This window comes from Balaenoptera borealis (assembly GCF_965194805.1).
Source record: "Balaenoptera borealis genome assembly, chromosome: 10".
Lineage (NCBI taxonomy): Eukaryota > Metazoa > Chordata > Mammalia > Artiodactyla > Balaenopteridae > Balaenoptera > Balaenoptera borealis.
In genome coordinates this window covers 11,499,059-11,517,405 of record NC_138874.1, presented here as the reverse complement: position 1 = coordinate 11,517,405, position 18,347 = coordinate 11,499,059, and the positions used below count along the sequence as shown (strand labels likewise).

The 18,347-nt window shown below is 45.7% G+C and overlaps 1 protein-coding gene across 2 annotated transcripts in view; it reads left to right on the top strand.

Annotated features, from left to right (window-relative positions):
- Window positions 1–452: 452 nt before the first annotated feature.
- Window positions 453–18,347, top strand: part of SLC35F3 (solute carrier family 35 member F3) — a 321,601-nt gene continuing 303,706 nt past the window's right edge. For both annotated transcript variants that reach the window (XR_014249077.1, XM_082407669.1), the window contains exons 1-2: window positions 453–579; window positions 937–1,166. Coding sequence is in view for 1 of the 2 variants with exons in the window: in XM_082407669.1 (XP_082263795.1) it covers window positions 527–579; window positions 937–1,166 (283 nt within the window). In the remaining variant the exon portion in view is untranslated. The remainder of the gene's footprint in view (window positions 580–936; window positions 1,167–18,347) is intronic.

Sequence of the window (18,347 nt, the reverse complement as noted above, 5' to 3'; positions counted from 1 at the left end):
GATCTGATAGGTCCTAAGAGAGGGGAGGAGGAGCGCGCCCCCAGCCCCAGGGTTGCGGGGCGGAGCGCGGGTGCCGCGTGCCACACGCTGGCGGCGGGAAGGGGGCAGCAGCGCCCCCGTCTGGTTCCCGCGCTCGGGGGCCGGGCACGTCCCGCCCGCCCAGGTGCCTCGAGAGCGCACACCGCGGCCGGCGCTCTCCTGGATTCGGCGGCTCCCGCGCCTGCCGTGTGCCGGGGCGGCGGCGGCGGCGGCGACAGGCGAGGGGCGCGGCGCCCCCACTGACCGGCGGCCGGCAGGCTGCAGCGAGCGCCGCGGACCGGCTGGAGCCGGGCTGAGCCGCCGCGCCCGCCTCCCGCCGCACACCGCGGGGGCGCTCGGGGACCGCGGCGCGGGCGCGCACGGGCGGCGCGGGGACCCTCGCCCGGCTTCGCGCCCACCTTCCCAGGGGCCGCGGCCGCGGGCAGCTCGGGCCCGCGGCCCCTCCGCCTCCAGTCTGGGAGCTCCCGGCCCCACTCTGCCATTGCCTATGGGGATCCGAGAGTTTCCCGGCGGCGCACCCGGGGGCAAAAGCATCGCCATGTGAGTAGCGCCCCGCGTGCGGGTGCGCGAGCGGGCGGCCGGGGGCCCTCGGCAGCCGGGACGCCGGGCGGTCTGGGGCTCGGGAGGGGGCGGCGCGCGCGGTGCAGCTGCTCGGGAAGTTTAGGGCATCCTCTCCCTCTCCACTCGCCCCAGCCTGCCCTGCCCCGAAGCGCCCGGCGCCGGGCTCCGGAGACGGGACCCGACGCCCAGGCTGCTGAGGGAGCTGGGGAGCGGCGGGAGCGGGGAAGCGCCGGCCCTGCGGCCGCACCTGCCCCTAACGGGCCCAGGCTGCGCCCTGTTCGCCCTCCCATCTCACCGCCCTTCTCTCCCTCCCCGCCCACCTGCCCGCGGCCTCAGTGGCATGAGGAGGTCACCGGACGTCAGCCCCAGGAGACTGTCCGACATCAGCCCCCAGCTCCGGCAGCTCAAGTACTTGGTGGTGGACGAGGCGATTAAGGAGGATCTGAAATGGTCGCGCTCGGTGGAGGACCTCACCAGCGGGCCCGTGGGGCTCACGTCCATCGAGGAGCGGATCCTGCGCATCACCGGCTACTACGGCTACCAGCCCTGGGCGGCGAGCTACAAAAGTAAGACCCCCTCGCCTCACTTCCCCGGTCCGCCGGCGCATCTACCCCTGCGGATGGCACGGCAGCCTCGGGGAGCGCGCGCAGCCCCGCGCCCAGCCGCCGCGCTCCCCCCGCTGCCCTGACCGCAGACACTGACCCGGGCTTGCGCCTTTTAGGAAGAGGCCCGGAGACGGTTCTCTGGGACCTTTGGGCATATCTGAGCCATTTTCTTAAATCCCCTCTCCTTCCCACAGACACCTTTCTGTCTTTATCCCCTTGCGCTTGAGATGTCACAATAAGGAGACAGATTGGGAACTCAGTGTATCCTGCACTTGAGTGGCTTCTCTGTGGATACGAACGTGTCAGTCGCCCCAGGTCGGGGCTCAGCTGGCTTGGTTAGAGACGACAGACTTGGCACGCCTGGATTTTAACTCTTCCCTGGGTCCCCTAGGCCCCGATGATGGAGGACAATTCTCGGGGCCTTCATTTTAGATCTCATTCACTCCCTTTGCCCCAGGTCTTTAGCTGTCCTCAGTGTGGAGGTTCTATATGGATCATTCTAGCGATTGGCATTTGGTCCCTGACAGATAAACGGTCGGTGCCAGGCGGAGCAGCTGAAACTTTTCTTTGCCCGTGGGCCCCAGCGGATGGCTCTGGCAATGCCGTGATCAGTTATACAGACGTTACCTGTGTGACCAGGGCTAATTTGGTGGACGTTTCTTTCTCTCATTTTGGAAGGAGGAAGTTGGCTATAACAAATTCCAAAACCTGTAACTGTAAGCCACAATTCGGTGGCCTCACCACTGTCGTTTGACAAGCAGAAAGAGAGCCATTTATCACCTCAGTCAAAGAATTGAGTATTGCTTCGTTCCATTTGTAATCAAGGCTAACAGCTTAATGATTTTGAGATATGGTTTTACCCTTCATGGCTTGAAATTGGAATATATTTCATTGGTCCTTAGGAACAAAAAATCAGGCTTTTGTAAATTAGTCATATTGAGTTCTAAAAATACATCTCCCTTTAGTTTTTTCATAAAACCCTGGATTCCAAGCCAAAGGTCAGTGGTATGCTAGCAGTTAGCTGGTTACTTTTAAGTTATTTGCAGGAAGAAACATAAGATTTTAATGTTTTGTTTCATGCCCTTACTTGTTTTTAAAGGACGGTGGTGATTGCCTTTAACTCTGTATCAGCCTTTAAAAGGTTATCTGCCTCTCCTCTAATCTGCTTCTGCTGCTAAAATTGTAGCTGATAAATTGGCTTTGGATCCCGGAAGGGAGACAAGGGACCAAGTTTTCTTTTCAGCTGAGAAACGTCAGGTATAGGATAAAAGAATGAAAACCCATTGGAAACCATTTCTCTTATAGATAGGGGTAGGACACTCAGTTTCTATTTCCCTTCTAAATTTCTTTTAGAAATGGTCTGTTTCTTATTTCTCTTCTCAGCTTTCTTAGTAAGAAATTAGAATTGTCTAAAGACAGTTGTACAAATTACAGTCTTCATAGAGTCGTCTATCTAGCCCCTGGAATCATAAGGTTTATCATTGTAATTCTAAATATTTGCAACTGGCCCCATGAGCTTTACAGAATTTTCACCAAGGCTTGTGACTCTGCGGGGTTGGCGGGGAGCTTTCAGCAGTGATTGACTGTGTTTGGTACGAACACAGTTTATAATTAAGGCAGGGGGAAGGCCGTATGGAAAATGAGTCCCTTGTACCACCGGTGGTATTCTTAAATACCCTCTCTCTGAGGCTTCATTGAAGGAATAAAGAGGAGCAGACAAGGGTACAGTGGTCATTGTAATCAGAAGAAAATCAGCTCACTCCCCCCTCTATTCCTGTGAAGATTCTTCTTTATTCCAAGAGATTTCCTTTCTACTAAGATGCTTTAGGTGACACCTGACATTTTGATGAATGAATTGGATTTTAAGTTTAAATTTAGAGAAGCTTATGTTTTATTAATGGAGCCAAAGACGTTTTAGGGTAGTACTTTGGCTGTTTGCTATTTCTACCCAAGTAGAAAAAAAATAATAAAGAGGCTTATCTATCTGTTGGTATCAGTGAGTTATTTTGTTCGTCGGTTAATAATCACACTCAGCTAACTGGGAGAGGTGATGATTATGAAATAAATATTCTTCTCAGGGTCTCCAGAGTAAGTTATGGAATGTTCCAAGCCTCATCCTTGACATTGTTGTGTCACCTTTGAGTCATCTTGCAAAGTGGCTTCTCTGTGTCCCCACTGAGGGAGTTGACAGTGAGAGTGTCTGGACTAGTTGAGAGCGTAAGTGAGCTGCCTTTGTAGCAGCAGAAATTATTTGAATGACCAAGAACTCACTGTTATCCTCTTAATTTTTAAGCTTTGTTTGGGGTGGTGAAGATAAATGAGGTAATTGCAAACAGTGCAGAAATGATCTTTGGGATTCTCAGCCCAATCAGTGAGTTGAACAGATTTTACTCTCGACAAGTGACTTCTTGTGAGGAATTGTTTTAAAAAATCCTAAAGACCCCTGGGTCTGAGAGGGTCGGTTTGTATGTAACATTCAACTGAGAATTAAGCTGTTGATACAAACAAGCAGGTGGGAGGGTTGAATTCCTCTTCTCAGTAGCTACGGTCCTCCGATTCCACATTGCCTGTTTTTGAACCAAACCCCTGAGCAGTTTTCCTGCAGATTCCTTGGCTTCCCAGCTGCGCGTGTACCCAGAGCCCAGAAGGCGCGTGGTCCACAATAGTTGCTCAGTTAATGTTGGGTTTTTAAAAAAATATATTAAATAGAACTTTTTTATTGTGGTAAAAATCACATAACATAAAAGATATTACTTTAACCATATTTAGCTGTACGGTTCAGTGGCGCTAAGTACATTCACATTGTTGTGCAACTCTCACCATCATTCATCTCCCGAATTTTTCACCTTCCTAAACTGAAACTCTGTTCCCATTAAACACTAACTCCCTATTCCCCCTCCCCACTTCCACCCCCGACCCCTGGCATCTACCAGTGTACCTTCCGAGTCTATGAATTTGACTGTTCTAGGTATCTCGTGTAAGTGGAATCAAATAGTATTTGTCTGCACCTAATGTATATTGGAATTCATTTTTAAAGTTAACTTTAATGTATGTCCTGCAAACAGATTGTACCTTCTTTTTTTTTTTTCCCCCGTGCTATATAGTTGGCCCTCATCAGCCGTCTACTTCATACATAGTAGTGTACATACGTCAATCCCAATCTCCTAATCCATCCTACCTCCCCCTACCCCCTTGGTGTCCATATGTTTCTTTTCTACGTCTGTGTCTCTATTTCTGCTTTGCAAATAGGTTCATCTGTACCATTTTTCTAAATTCCACATATATGCATTAATATATGATATTTGTTTTTCTCTTTCTGACTTACTGCGCTCTGTATGAGAGCCTCTAGGTCTATCCATGTCTCTGCAAATAGCGAAGTTTCGTTCCTTTTAATGGCCGAGTGATATTCCATTGTATATATGTACCACATATTCTTTATCCATTCCTCTGTTGATGGACATTTAGATTGCTTCCATGTCCTGGCTAGTTGCTCAGTTAATATTTGTTGAATGAGTGAATGGATGCGGCCTGAAACATCGACCTCTGGAAGAGAGAACCTTTGAATGTACCTTCATAGTGATCTGTATTATTTAATTCTCTTTTTTGGCCGCTCTGCACGGCTTGCGGGATATTAGTTTCCTGACCAGGGATTGAACCTGGGCCCTTGGCAGTGAAAGCGTGGAGTCCTAACCATTGGACCACCAGGGAATTCCCTATTACTTAATTCTTTATGCTGACTTATGTTAGGTTGGGCTTGCTTTACCCTTTCCTTATTCTTCCATGGTAAGTGCCATCCTTGGCTTTCTGAACCATAGACTACACCAGAATCCTTTTTTTTTTTTTGAATTGTCTTTAGTTTATTTAAATACAATGAATTACGTTGACTGACTTTCTAATATTAAAATAATCTTGCATGCCTACAGCAAACCCTCATGATGTTTTTGTGTGTTTTTGGTTTTTTTTAAATTGAGGTATAGTTGATTTACAATGTTGTGTTAGTTTCTGGTTTATAGTAAAGTGATTCAGTTATACATATATTCTTTTTCATATTCTTTTCCATTATGGTTTATTACAGGATATTGAATATAGTTCCCTGTGCTATACAATAGGACCTTGTTGTTTACCCATCTTATGTATAATAGTTTGCATCTGCTAATCCCAAACTCCCAATCCAATCCAACCCTCCCCCGCTCCCCTTCCTCCTTGGCAACCACAATAGACCAGAATTCTCCATGGCAGGCTTTGACTTAGCCCAGGGTTTCTCACCTTCAACACTACTGACACTTTGTACTGAATAATCCTTTATTATGGGGGGAGGGGATCCTGAGCATGGGAGGGTGTTTAGCAACATCCCTGGCCTCTAGTTCATACCCCCCCAAGTTGTGACAACCAAAAGTGTTTCCAGACAATGCCAGATGTCCCGTAGGAGTGATGAGAAGCCCTCATTTAGCCTCACCCCAAATTTCTGCTGCAAGCGAACTGTCTTCCGTAGAGCAGTAGTGCTAACTGAGCAGGCCTGCCTTCTGAATTCCGGGCCTTCTCTTCTCTTCCTTCTTCCTGGACCACTTCTTGGGTTTCCAGGAGGGGCCGGGCTCGAATAAACAGCTTTCCGAAAGAGGCGGTTGCTTCTGCAGCTAACGTGATTCCACACACACTCACCGTAACTTGTTACCCTGTAGAAAGTGCTTCAGAACTCAGAACAGTTTGGAAAGCTTTTCTAGAGATTTCCTTTCCCCCTCCCACCTGTGCCACAGCAGAAGAGAAATGACTGGCTGGAAGCTCTTCCGCCTCCCCCTTCCTTTCTTATTCCTCTGGGATAGATAGCAGCTGGGGAGGAGATGGCTTCGGAGAGGAAGAGGAGGGGCAGGGAGCAGGGCTGAGCCGTCCTGATGGTGAACAGCGAGGCCCAGGCGCCGGGTGCAGTGGGAGACGGGCGGCATTCGGGCACAGGGATGCTTGAAGTAGTGGGTCTGGGAGATCCCAGACACAGGCTCTTATGCAGGATGAAAGAACATCTATATATGCTCCTCTATTTTCATTTATTCATTTAGCAAAGTTTTTGAGAGCATTTATGATGCCCACGGCTGAGGTGTGCCCTTGTCGAGAAACAGAAATCCACAGACACATTGTTTACAGTTAGCAGGGATGCGTTACTTAGCAAAAGGTTTCCCTAAAGGATGTTTTCAAAGAGTGAGCTCACAAACTTTTCTAGTAAAGAAACTTTCTAGGCGTAGCTTTTGGAGCTATACACTTGACTATACTATACCCTTGACTCCTGAGTGGGCTTATTCATACTTCATGGTGCTGGTATGTGCAGATACAAATGATTTTTTTTTTTTTTTTAATACTGATGGGTTTAGTTTTTAAGTCATTTTTAGAGTAGACGGTAGGCTAGTCCCAAACGACCACCCCATCTCCAGCCTGTCCCACCCGGCCTGCCATTGGCGACTTGAATCAAGGTTAAGAGCCTGCGGATTACTGAGCAAAACCCAGTTTATGTCGCGGGGAGGTTTCGTAGTTCAAGCTGAGAAAACGTAGGGGCATTGAATAGCTCACCTAGTGACAAGGAAATCGCATGTTTCAGGATCCTCCAGGTTTCAGATGTTAGGAAGGGTTTGTGTGAGGTGAGGGGGGAGGTCTATGGAGAAGGACAGTCTTTCTACTTCTGTGTGCCCTTTCAGACCAGACCGTGAGTAGAGGCTGTTGACGTGGCCTCCAGTGATAACCGGAACAGTGGCTTATAGCATAATTGAATTCATCGTGAGCAACTTCTGTTTGATCCTCCCAAAATAGTAAAGGTCAGGTCAGCAATTCAAAAACGGCCCACTTGGAAGAGATGTATAATTTGGTTGTAAAACTTTATTCTAGAATGGAATTCATTTTCATAATCTTTTCCATTATGGTTTATTATAGGATATTGAATATAGTTCCCTGATACTGAATATAGTTTATTATAGGATATTGAATATAGTAGGACCTTGTTGTTTATCCATCCTATATATAATAGTTTGCATCTTCTAATCCCAAACTCCCAATCCATCGCTCTCCCACCCCCTCTCCCCCTTGGTAACCACAAGTCTGTTCACTATGTCTGTGAATCTGTTTCTGTTTCGTAGATAAGTTCATTTGTGTCATATTTTAGATTCCACATGTAAGTGATATCATATGGTATTTGTCCTTCTCTGTCTGACTTACTCCACTTAGTATGATAATCTCTAGGTCCATCCATGTTGCTGCAGATGGCATTATAGATTGAAAAGATTTCAAAAGGAAAAAAATTGGAGGGGGGCGGGGTAGGGTGGGGAGGGCATAGAACATAACATTTTCTAATGTCTCAGAGAATCAGTTTTATTCCTGAATATGAATCCGTGCTAACAATTTAGTAAATAGCTTTCTGAGATTTGAGAAGATTAAAATGCAGAACTCTTCTTTTTGAAGGGAACACATTTCTCCCCAGTACACTCAGATCATTGACCGGGAGTTATAAACCCTTTGCAAATGGTCCCAGATTCTCACCTCCAGAAAAAGCCTAGTCTTCCTGGTTTTGGAAGAGGCTTGGGCAAGGAGATTTCTCACTGTTCTTCACAAGTCTATCCTGAGTCCCTACAAAGTGCCTCGTCTGAAATAAAACACTCCAGTGTTGAGTGTTTCTCCTTTCCTTAAGCAGCTGGAGAAAATCAGGTGAGTTGCATTAAAAAATGAATCCACATGTGTATGAGCCATTGAACTTTGTTAAGTGTTTCACTGAGCGTTGATAAGGACGCTGACTGAATCGTAGCCCCTCGTGAAGGAGGGGACCACCGCAGTTTTTTCTGTGTTGTCGGGAGAAGCAGAGGGAATGGAATCCACACGGGGAGCTCTCTTCACATCCCAGCAATGTCTCTGCTGGCAAGTTAACCTCTGTGAGCCTCTGTTTTCTCATCTACAAAATGGGGGCGAATATAACTGCTTTTCAGGATGGTCATGAGGATGAAATGAAATAATGAATATCTAGCATCTAGCCCTTTGCCTGGCATCCATAAATGCGCCTTTATTTTCATTTATTCACTTGGCAAACTTTTTGAGCATGTACCAGGTGCCAGAATATAGAGATAAGTGATGGGAGACAAGAGTTCTTTTTTTTTCTTTATTAAGTAGCAAATGTGGAGTAGTCTGTTATTAATAAATTTCAGTATTTTTAAGACATTCTAAAAAAGAAAAGCCAGAATAGAAAGACAAGAAGATTCTTAAGAATTTCTTAGCCTACTTTTTAAGTTTAATAGTATTGAATCTTCTGAATCTGCAGGAAAACACAGAAGAAATTAATAGTAAACTCCAGTCTGACATATTTTCTAATTCTGTGCAAAAATGAGAAAAGTCTAAAATACCATTTGATACTGTGCATGAATTACTACAAGACAGTGTACAGATTATTTGTATTGGGAAGCGAGTCCTTACCTTCAAATCATACAGACTGGAGGGAGAGGACAGTGAAATAATAGGGTGTGATAAAGGTTGGCTCTGGAGTGGTGAGTTTCAGGTCGGAAGCTGGAGGAGTAATAAACCACAGGAAGTGGGTGGAGGGGAGGTTTGCATTTCACGCAGAGGGACAGTATACGCACAGCAGTGTACATGAGCTGTTACTGGAAGGTCATCCAGCTTGACTGGAACATAGCGTCACAGAAACGTACAAGATAAAGTTGGACTGTGAGTGGAAACTGACATTATGCTCTGGTCATCTGACGTGTGTCATCAGGAGGGCCATTAATGCACAAAGGCCACCTTACTCATCCAAGGCCCAGTCTGAGCGTCACTTTTTCCAGGGAGCCTCCCTGACCGTGTTGGATCCAGTGAGGTGCGCTTGTTTGGGCTCCCATGGTGCTGTCACTTCCCATACAGGTTGTCACGGCTAGTTTAATCGTGTGGCTGAAACCTACAGATGGAAAGCTCTGCAAGGGCAGGGCTCTTTACCATGTCGCCAGCCCTCAGTGTGGCTCTTGGAACGTAGAACTGTGATGATTCTATCCCCAGATCACAGAGTGTCTCTGGCACCTAAATCGATAAACATTTGTTAAATATACTAACGAAAGGCCATTTAAACACACACCACAACAGTTCCTAAGCATCTCCGTTTCTGTGGGGTCTTCCAGAATTATCCTGCATAGAACACTTCTGATTGCCTTTCGCAGTCAAGAAATGGGACGCCCACTGCTTGGTCACCTGAAAACACTGACAAGCAATCTCACTCCTAGAGCTTACATTCGTCAGTCTCATGTCAGAGTGTTTTGCCTCGTTCTGATAACCTCACTTTAAAAGCAATTTGGAAGAAATGAACAGGGAAGAAGAGAAAATGGATCAGTGGGATTTAAAAACGTGTTCTATAGGCAAGGTTTAAATATTGGGGGAGAGAGAGGTGAATCAGGCAAACAACATGTCTTTATGAGGACAATTGGAGTGGACACCTGTGGGAGTGGACACCTTCCCAGCTCACCGTAACCCCCTTAACTGCCCTGCACCGTGGTGTCTTCAGGGTGTGCCCTTAGTATCACCTTCCTCCTGGACACCATAGATTAGATTGGGGTGGACCCTTGACCCACAGTCACTTGATCAATATCTCCCTCCCGGAATTTGAGATTAAAACCAGGAGATTGTGGTCTAGTTGGTGTGGTCTTTTAAGTGGAAGAGAAGCTATGAGGGAGCTAGCCTGGCTTTCGTGGGGAGGGAGAGGCAGAGAAAGCTGGTCCACATAGAGGGAAGAATAAAGCAGGTGTGTAAGCAACCCAGAGAGAGCCTTGACGTCTTCCTGCACTCCACGCTGGGTACCATTTCCCTCCAACGTCAAGATCTTGCTGTAGCGCCTCCTCCAAGCTCCAGGAGACACCACTGTTGCAACGCAACAGCCCCTTCCTGTGGAGTGAGCGGAAGCTAAGTTTTGTCCCATGCAACTGCGGACTCCTAGCTGAAGAAGAGTTCTCAGCCACTTCTGCTCAGGCCCACGTAGGACAGAACAAGGATGTACATACCAAAGAATTTTTCACTGGAAATGAGAAATCAGTTCCTGACTGCTGAGATAAAGAAGGTCCTGGAGCCTCCATCACTGGAGAGCTTCGAAAAGAGGTGGACACCCAGCAACCCCAGGTGCATTGAGTATTTCCTTACCCTGTGTCAGGGGATTGAAGTAGATTTTTTTTAATACATGATGTCTTCTGGTTCAATTCTTTGGTGAATGTGCATTGATCAGTAGAGTAATAGACCAGTTTTGTTTTCTTATCTTATTGCAAAGCCTAGAAAGGGACTGGGACAATTAGGAATCTGGTCAATTCTTTTGGTTAATGATGGTGACAAGCCCTCGAACAATTGCCTGGGACGTGGGCACATTTTTCTCTTCTGCAGCTGGAGGTAGCCTTAATTTATGACAGCCTTCGAGATGGTAGGAAGTAAATTGCTCCTCTCAGGTGATGTGCAGCCCAGAAGGCTCAAGGCTGTTATGGTGCCCTGCGACAGAGGGATATTCAGTGTAACTTCTCAGAACCGTTTTCCATTTGTGATACGTGTTTTCTGTGACATTCACATTTGCTCCTTGTCAGTCTGCGGCACGTCATCCACAGTACTTGACTAGATAAGAATTTCTTCGGAAAATTATTTTTATACTTTTTCATCATCTACTTTGTACCCATGTAGTGTTATAAAAACTTGCATATATCCTCAGAGTTTTATTCAGAAGGGCCAGAAGAAAGATGCTACTTAATGAATACCATCTTTCCTTTCCTTAATTTTCTTTTTAGAAATTGTTTGCTCATTTTCAGTGAACGTATATGAAGATGTCCTGTCCTTAAAAATAAGAATATAATTATGATCGTAGGTATGAAACAGTTCGGTTTTGTTTGTGCAGTGTTCTTCTCATGCCATGCACGTGTGAGAGTTTAAGAAACACTCTTTATTGACAAGTGCATTATGCTGGCTGTCGATACCGAGGAAGGACTTGAACTTCCCACCTCTATACCATTTTTTGAAGAGAAAGAATGAAATCGTTTGAAGACCATTTAAATGCCATAATCCAGAACAACATATTTCAGGGTTTATCCAAAGTCTTTCCTTTTAAGTCAGCATTTGGTTTTATTTTTTTTATTATAATTTTTACTACAACTACAACTGCTACCACTACTATTGAGACTGACATCATTTTTTTTTAAATTTTTATTTATTTATTTATGGCTGTGTTGGGTCTTCGTTTCTGTGCGAGGGCTTTCTCTAGTTGTGGCAAGTGGGGGCCACTCTTCATCGTGGTGCGCGGGCCTCTCACTATCGCGGCCTCTCTTGTTGCGGAGCACAGGCTCCAGACATGCAGGCTCAGTAGTTGTGGCGCACGGGCCCAGCTGCTCTGCGGCATGTGGGATCTTCCCAGACCAGGGCTCGAACCCGTGTCCCCTGCATTAGCAGGCAGACTCCCAACCACTGCACCACCAAGGAAGCCCAGCATTTGGTTTTATTAAATATTTAACATGAACATTTTTGGTAGGTGTATCTGATTTTATGCTGTCTGTGTGTTTTCAGTTCTATGTCAATGAAATTTATGTAATTCGAATTTATTCTAAAAACACTAGGAAAACTAGTAGTGGTGCATGTGTCATTGTGTTTGTTCTATCTGTAACCTGCATGTGTCTTGTGTTTCTCTCAGAATACATGGAAGAGTTTCAGTGTGGTGGCTGGAAGGTGGAGAGAGGAACACTTTCAGACCAGACCCCACTGCCACAATTCTCCCTCTTGAGAAGCCTGTAGGCCAGGCAGGGGCTTCAGAAAATCACTGCATGAAGTTTCAAACACTACTCATGGAAGGGTTCATTGGTCAATGGTTTGGAAACAGATCAAACAATGGAACCTGCTGTGAATGTGTATTCGTTGATCCATTAATCCATCCATCCATCCCTCCAATCACTCACTCACTCACTCATTCATTCAGACATCAAATAGTTCACTGCTTCTAATAGGCAGTAAATATTTTCACTTCTAAGATAAACATACACTAAATATGTGGCGTATTTCCTGGTTACTATTTCCTAGAAAATTACAGAGCAGGGAGACAAGACAGACATATCCTACTCCATGAAGTCCCACACTTTCCTTATTTTGGGGCCATCTCACAGGTGGATTACATGTTTCTTTTTTTTTTTTTAATTAATTAATTAATTTTATTTATGGCTGTGTTGGGTCTTCGTTTCTCTGCGAGCGCTTTCTCTAGTTGTGGCAAGCGGGGGCCACTCTTCATCGTGGTGCGCGGGCCTCTCATTATCGTGGGCTCTCTTGTTGCAGAGCACAGACTCCAGACGCGCAGGCTCAGTAGTTGTGGCTCACGGGCTTAGTTGCTCCGCGGTATGTGGGATCTTCCCAGACCAGGGCTCGAACCTGTGTCCCCTGCATTGGCAGGCAGACTCTCAACCACTGCGCCACCAGGGAAGCCCCTACATGTTTCTTTTTGGTGCTTCCCTAACTAAACATCTTGGGGTATTTTGGATGCACATTGACCAGCCTTACACTAAACTCTATTGTACACATATTATTACATAATATTTTATTATGGGCACCATGAACAGCTAGTTAGCATCAGGATAGGGTCTGAGCCTCAGTGAAGTTCTTTTTCTCTTCCTTTGGAAACTTGAGTTCTGCTGTCGTAGCGAGAGTTCTCATTTGTTCTTTTGTTTTAGCCCAGGCATGAAACATTTTTTCTTTTTCATGTAATCATGCAACAACAAAGATTTTTGACTGAGTTGATGAGATGAAGCTGCTAAGCCCACACGTTTTTTTTCCCTAATGTTTTCTGCTGCAGGCATTCCGTTTCTTTCCAGCTCCGAACAAAGCTAGCCTGAGACCTGAGACCTTTTTTCTTCCTCTAACTAGGGTCCTAACAGAAATAGCAGTAGACTGGATTTCAAGGGAGTTAGGATTTACTTCCAGCTCTACGTGTTCTTTCCCGTGCTGCTGCCTCTTCTGCTTGTGCCGTTGTTCCAATTCCTTTAAGAGAAAATCCCCATGTCCGTGGAAATACTCCTTTAAAGCTGTTCTCTTGGTTGTTCAGCTTAAGAGTCATAACACTGTCCAGTTCTTCTAGACGTGAAGGGAGTGATGTTTCTAAGAGGCACCTCGACTTTTCTCTGTTAATAAAAATCAAAACATCCTGATTAATGTGCCTGTTACTTTGAATATAGATATATGTACATATGTATTTTATTGAAATATAGTTGATTTACAATGTTGTGATAGTTTCAGGTGTCCAGCAAAGTGATTCAATCATATATATATATATATTTTTTTCAGATTCTTTTCCTTTATAGGCTATTACAAAACATTGGGTATAGTTCTATGTGCTATACAGTAGGTCCTTGACGGCTATCTGTTTTATACATAGTAGTGTGTTTATGTCAATTCCAAATTCCTAATCTGTCCCCCGATCCAATCGTAAGTTTGTCCTCTATGTCTGTGGGTCTGTCTCCATTCTGTATACAAGTTCATCTGCATCATTTTTTTTTTAGATTCCACATATAAGTGACATCATACGATATTTGTCTTTCTCTGTCTGGCTTCACTCAGTATGATAATCTCTAGGTCCATCCACTTTGCTGCAAATGGCATTATTTCATTCCTTTTTATGGCTGAGTAGTATTCCGTTGTATAAATATACCACATCTTCTTTATCCATTCATCTGTTGATGAACATTTAGGTTGCTTCCATGTCCTGGCTATTGTGAATGGTCTGCAGTGAACGTTGGGGTGCATGTGTCTTTTCCAATTATGGCTTTCTCCAGATATATGCCCAGGAGTGAGATTGCTGGATCATATGGCAACTCTGTTTTCAGTTTCTTAAGGAACTTCCATGCTGTTCTCCATAGTGGCTACACCAACTTACATTCCCACCAACAGTGTATGAGGGTTCCTTTTTCTCCACACCCTCTCCAGCACTTATTATTTGTAGACTTTCTGATGATGGCCATTCTGGCTGGTGCTAGGTGATCCTGGAACCACTTCCCCATGTGTGGATGAGTCTAAGACTCAGGGATGAGTTTGAGCTAAAATAAAGGATGAGGTTGAGTTGTTGGAGGACAGTGTCTAGCTCCCTCCTCCTTTCCTGTCTTGCTTGCCTCCTTCCTAGGCCCCCACCTTCTCTTTGAACTGCGCACATGGAAGTGTGAGCGTGGAGAGGAGGCTGTGCGTCTTTGGAACCGATGCTTCCTGATGGTCAGCAAGTGACCAAAAGTCACTCGAATCAGTACCTAGGGACCTGGATTTCTCTACTGTTTTCTGGTTGATGTGGCTTCTGTAGGGGAGGGAGGTGGCTTAGTCAGCCAGGGTCCCTTGGCCACCTTGCACTTGATGAAAGGCCAGGAGGCGACAAGATAATAGTTATCTTCTAGTGGCTTCCAGCTCTTGTCCCAAGGCCTCAGCAGTGTACTGAGACTGCCTCATTTTCTGTGTAGAGGTGTCTGTGTTGCTTTGGGGGAAACAGAATAAAGAAAAAACACACTGTTGTTTTCCTTTACATTATACTCTCTGAATAGTACCTCACTTCTGACATTTCTGGCCACCAAATGTGTGGCAGTTTTTCCCATACCAAACAATCTGTGACACCAGCTGGGTGTGCTACAATTTAACTCATTTCTGACACTGGCTATCTGGAGATGGCATCAGATCCCACAGGTTAAGGGCTCTGTCCCACAAGACTGCCCCTCACTTCAGATGCCAATCACTAGTAGAGATTCCTACAGTCCCCTCCTTGGGTTCATTTAAGTTGCTAAAGTGGCTCACAGAACTCAGGAAAACAATTTACTTACTAGATCATCTGTTTATCATGAAAGGATGTAACTTGAGAACAGCCCGGTGGAAAGATGCATAGGGCAAGGGATGTGGGAAGGGGCACAGAGCTTCCATGCCCGCTCTGGGTGCACCACCCTCCCAGCACCTCCACATGCTATGTCCATCAGTCTGGAACTTTCCAAACTCCCTCCTCTTGGGTTTTTTTGGAAGCCCCATTACCTAGGTGTGACTGATTAAATCATTGGCCAGTGGTGGTTGATTCACCCTCCGTTCTCTCTCCTCTCCTGGAGATGGGGGTAGGTGGGGCAGAAAGTAAGAACCCTCTAATGAATTGGTTCCCCTGGCAACCAGCCCCCATCCTTAGCGGCTTTCCAAAAGTCACTTCGTTAACATAAACTCAGGTATGGTTGAAAGAGGCTTGTTATGAATAACAAAAGACATGTTTCCAGTTTTTATCACTTAGGAAATTCCAAGGGGTTTAGGAGCTCTGTGCCAGAAATGGGGATGAAAACCAAATACATATTTTTTACTATAAATCACAATATCACCCTTAGGTATAAAAGACATTTTGGAGGCAATTGGAGAAAATCTGAATGTCTACAGTTTATTAAATTATTTTATGGAATATTGTTATTTTTCTTGGGCTTAATAATATTAGCGTGGGTATATAGGAGAATGTCCTTATTCCTAAGAGACACTGAAGTATTTAGGGATAGAGTGTTGTTACGTTTGTCATGTACTTCAAGTAGTTCAACAAAATCAATTATAGATAGATAGTTAGGTTGAATGACAGATGAACAGAATGTGGCGAAATTGTAATTTTTGGTGAATCTAAATAATAGATATATGTGTGTTCATTGGACTGTTTTCTCAGCCTTTCGGTAAATGTGAACATTTTTTAAATAAAAATGTCATTGTTTCAGCCAATGGCTTAGCATAGCCCAGGCCTTAAAGGGTTAGAGTTACTGTAACCAAGACCCTACCCTACGGGGCCTCCCCGGGACAGCCCCTTCCCCCATATCCTCTGCTGTAGCTCTTCTCTGAAGCACCCAAATAATACTACCTCATGCATATTTCCTGAGTAGTTTTACAGATGCTAAAACCACCACCAAATGGAAGAAATTCACTACTCGATGATCAGGAACCCCCAGACCTGCTGGCACCTAAAGACCCTGGTGACACCACCCTGTTACCTCACCATCAACCAATCAGAGAATTGTGCACAAGCTCATCACATACCCTGAAACCCCCCATTCCTTCACCTGGCCTTTAAAAATGCTTTGCTGAAACCCTTTGGGGGAGTTTGGGGCTTTTTGGGCACGAGCCACCCGTTCTCCTTGCTCGGCCCTGCAACAAACCTTTCTCTGCTTCAAACTCTGACATTTCGGTTTTTTTAGCCTTGCTGTGCATTGGGCACAGGGACTTGTGACATTATTATATCAGAATTTATCCAAAAAGCAGGGAGAATTGTGTGCGCTCTGACATGTTGTCTCAGGGAAGGTGGAGGTTCTGCACTTCCCAGGCAGCACTGACTGGTTCCCTCCAGCATTCAGTGCTTGCGTCGTCTTCCAGGTAGGACTGAACCCAAGTGTTACGGTCTGAGTGTTTGTGTCCCCGGAAAATGTGCATGTTGAAATCCTAACCCCCAGTGTGATGGAATAAGGAGGTGGGCCTGTGGGAGGTGATTAGGTCATGAGGTGAAGCCTTCATGAATAGGGTTAGTGCCCTTCTAAGAAGAGTGCAGAGAGCTAGGTCACTGTCTTTATACCATGTGAGGACACAATGAGAAGATGGCCATCTACAGCCCGGAAGAGGGCTCTCACCAGAACCCAGCTGGGCTGGCACCCTCATGTCAGACTTCCAGCCTCCAGAACTGTGGGAAATGAATTTCTGCCACTCAGTCTGTGACACCTGTGATAGCAGCCTGAACCGACCAAGATCCTCAGGGGGCATCTGCCTTGGTCTCCATCCCCCACGTCTGGCCACATTACTGTCTCCCAAACATGCTCTTCAGCTGGACGTGTTTGTGGCATAGATTGTTTTCATCAATGTGTACCTATCCCCAAACTCATCCATTTGTATACATGAAATATGTATGGCTTTTTGTATGTTAATCATACCTCAATAAAGTGTGTTTTTTTTAAACCTTTAATTTTTAAATTTTTTTGGCTGCATTGGGTCTTTGTTGCTGTGCGCGGGCTTTCTGTAGTTGTGGTGAGCGGGGGCTACTCTTCATTGAGGTGCTTGGGCTTCTCCTTGTGGTGGCTTCTCTTGTTGCAGAGCACAGGCTCTAGGCATGCGGGCTCAGTAGTTGTGGTGTGCGGGCTCAGTAGTTGCGGTGCATGGGCTTAGTTGCTTTGCGGCATGTGGGATCTTCCCGGACCAGGGATCGAACCCGTGTCCCCTGCATTAGCAGGCGGATTCTTAACCACTGTGCCACCAGGGAAGTCCTGCACTATTGTTTCTTGAGTATTCCTCCCTTGTCTCTGCATCCCCTCTCTTCCCTGATTAGCAACTGTTTGAACCTGCTCCTTGGAACTCAGAGAAGGTTGTAGAGGCTGAATGAAGCCTATTTCCTGTAATCAAGAAATGGGGGACACAGAAAGGCTTTTGTGCCCAGGAGCCTCCCAGGGTTCTGTTCGGTTTCAGCCACTCAGGGATCATATTACTTCTGCCTCAAGGTGAATGCATGAGAATTAGAGGCATTATTATAAGTTATGGGGGGGTTCCCTTGTTAAAAAAGGGAAGATTTTCTCCTTAAGAATAAGAAAAAGGGAGACCCTTTTGGAATCTGCAATGGAACAGAGAAAGCAGAAATGCTACAGTATATTAAGACCAAGGCTCCTTGAGCTGGGGGTGGGAAAGATTGATTGGTTTCAGAATCAAGTCTGCTTGAAAGGTTGCAGGAAGCGTATTGAGTGGTAGGCAAGGGTGGGGTTTGAATTTCAAACAGTTTTTATGAGAAGAGGCATGTGTGAAGGTGCTAAGCTGAGGGAGGAGAGGTGACAGGTACCTTATAAAGCCGCTGTGAACATCTTTGTAGTTGTGTTGGATGAGCATTTTCACCCATTTCTTTTGGATACACGTCCAGGAGGGGAATCCCAGGGTTGTAGTGTCATGGCGGACAAACTTGAAGGTGTTCCGCATTGATGCCCGCTTCTGATGTTCAACCCTTGAGTAATTCCCTCTTTTTGAGTGTGGGTGGGCCCTGTGACTTGGTTCTAACCAATAGACTATGACAGGTGATGGGATATCCCTTCTGTGATCGTGTGGTGTTACGTGAGATTCCATTTTGCCAGCAAACTTGCTTTAGATCTTCTCTCTCCAGCCTTGATGAAACGATTGGCCATATTGGGA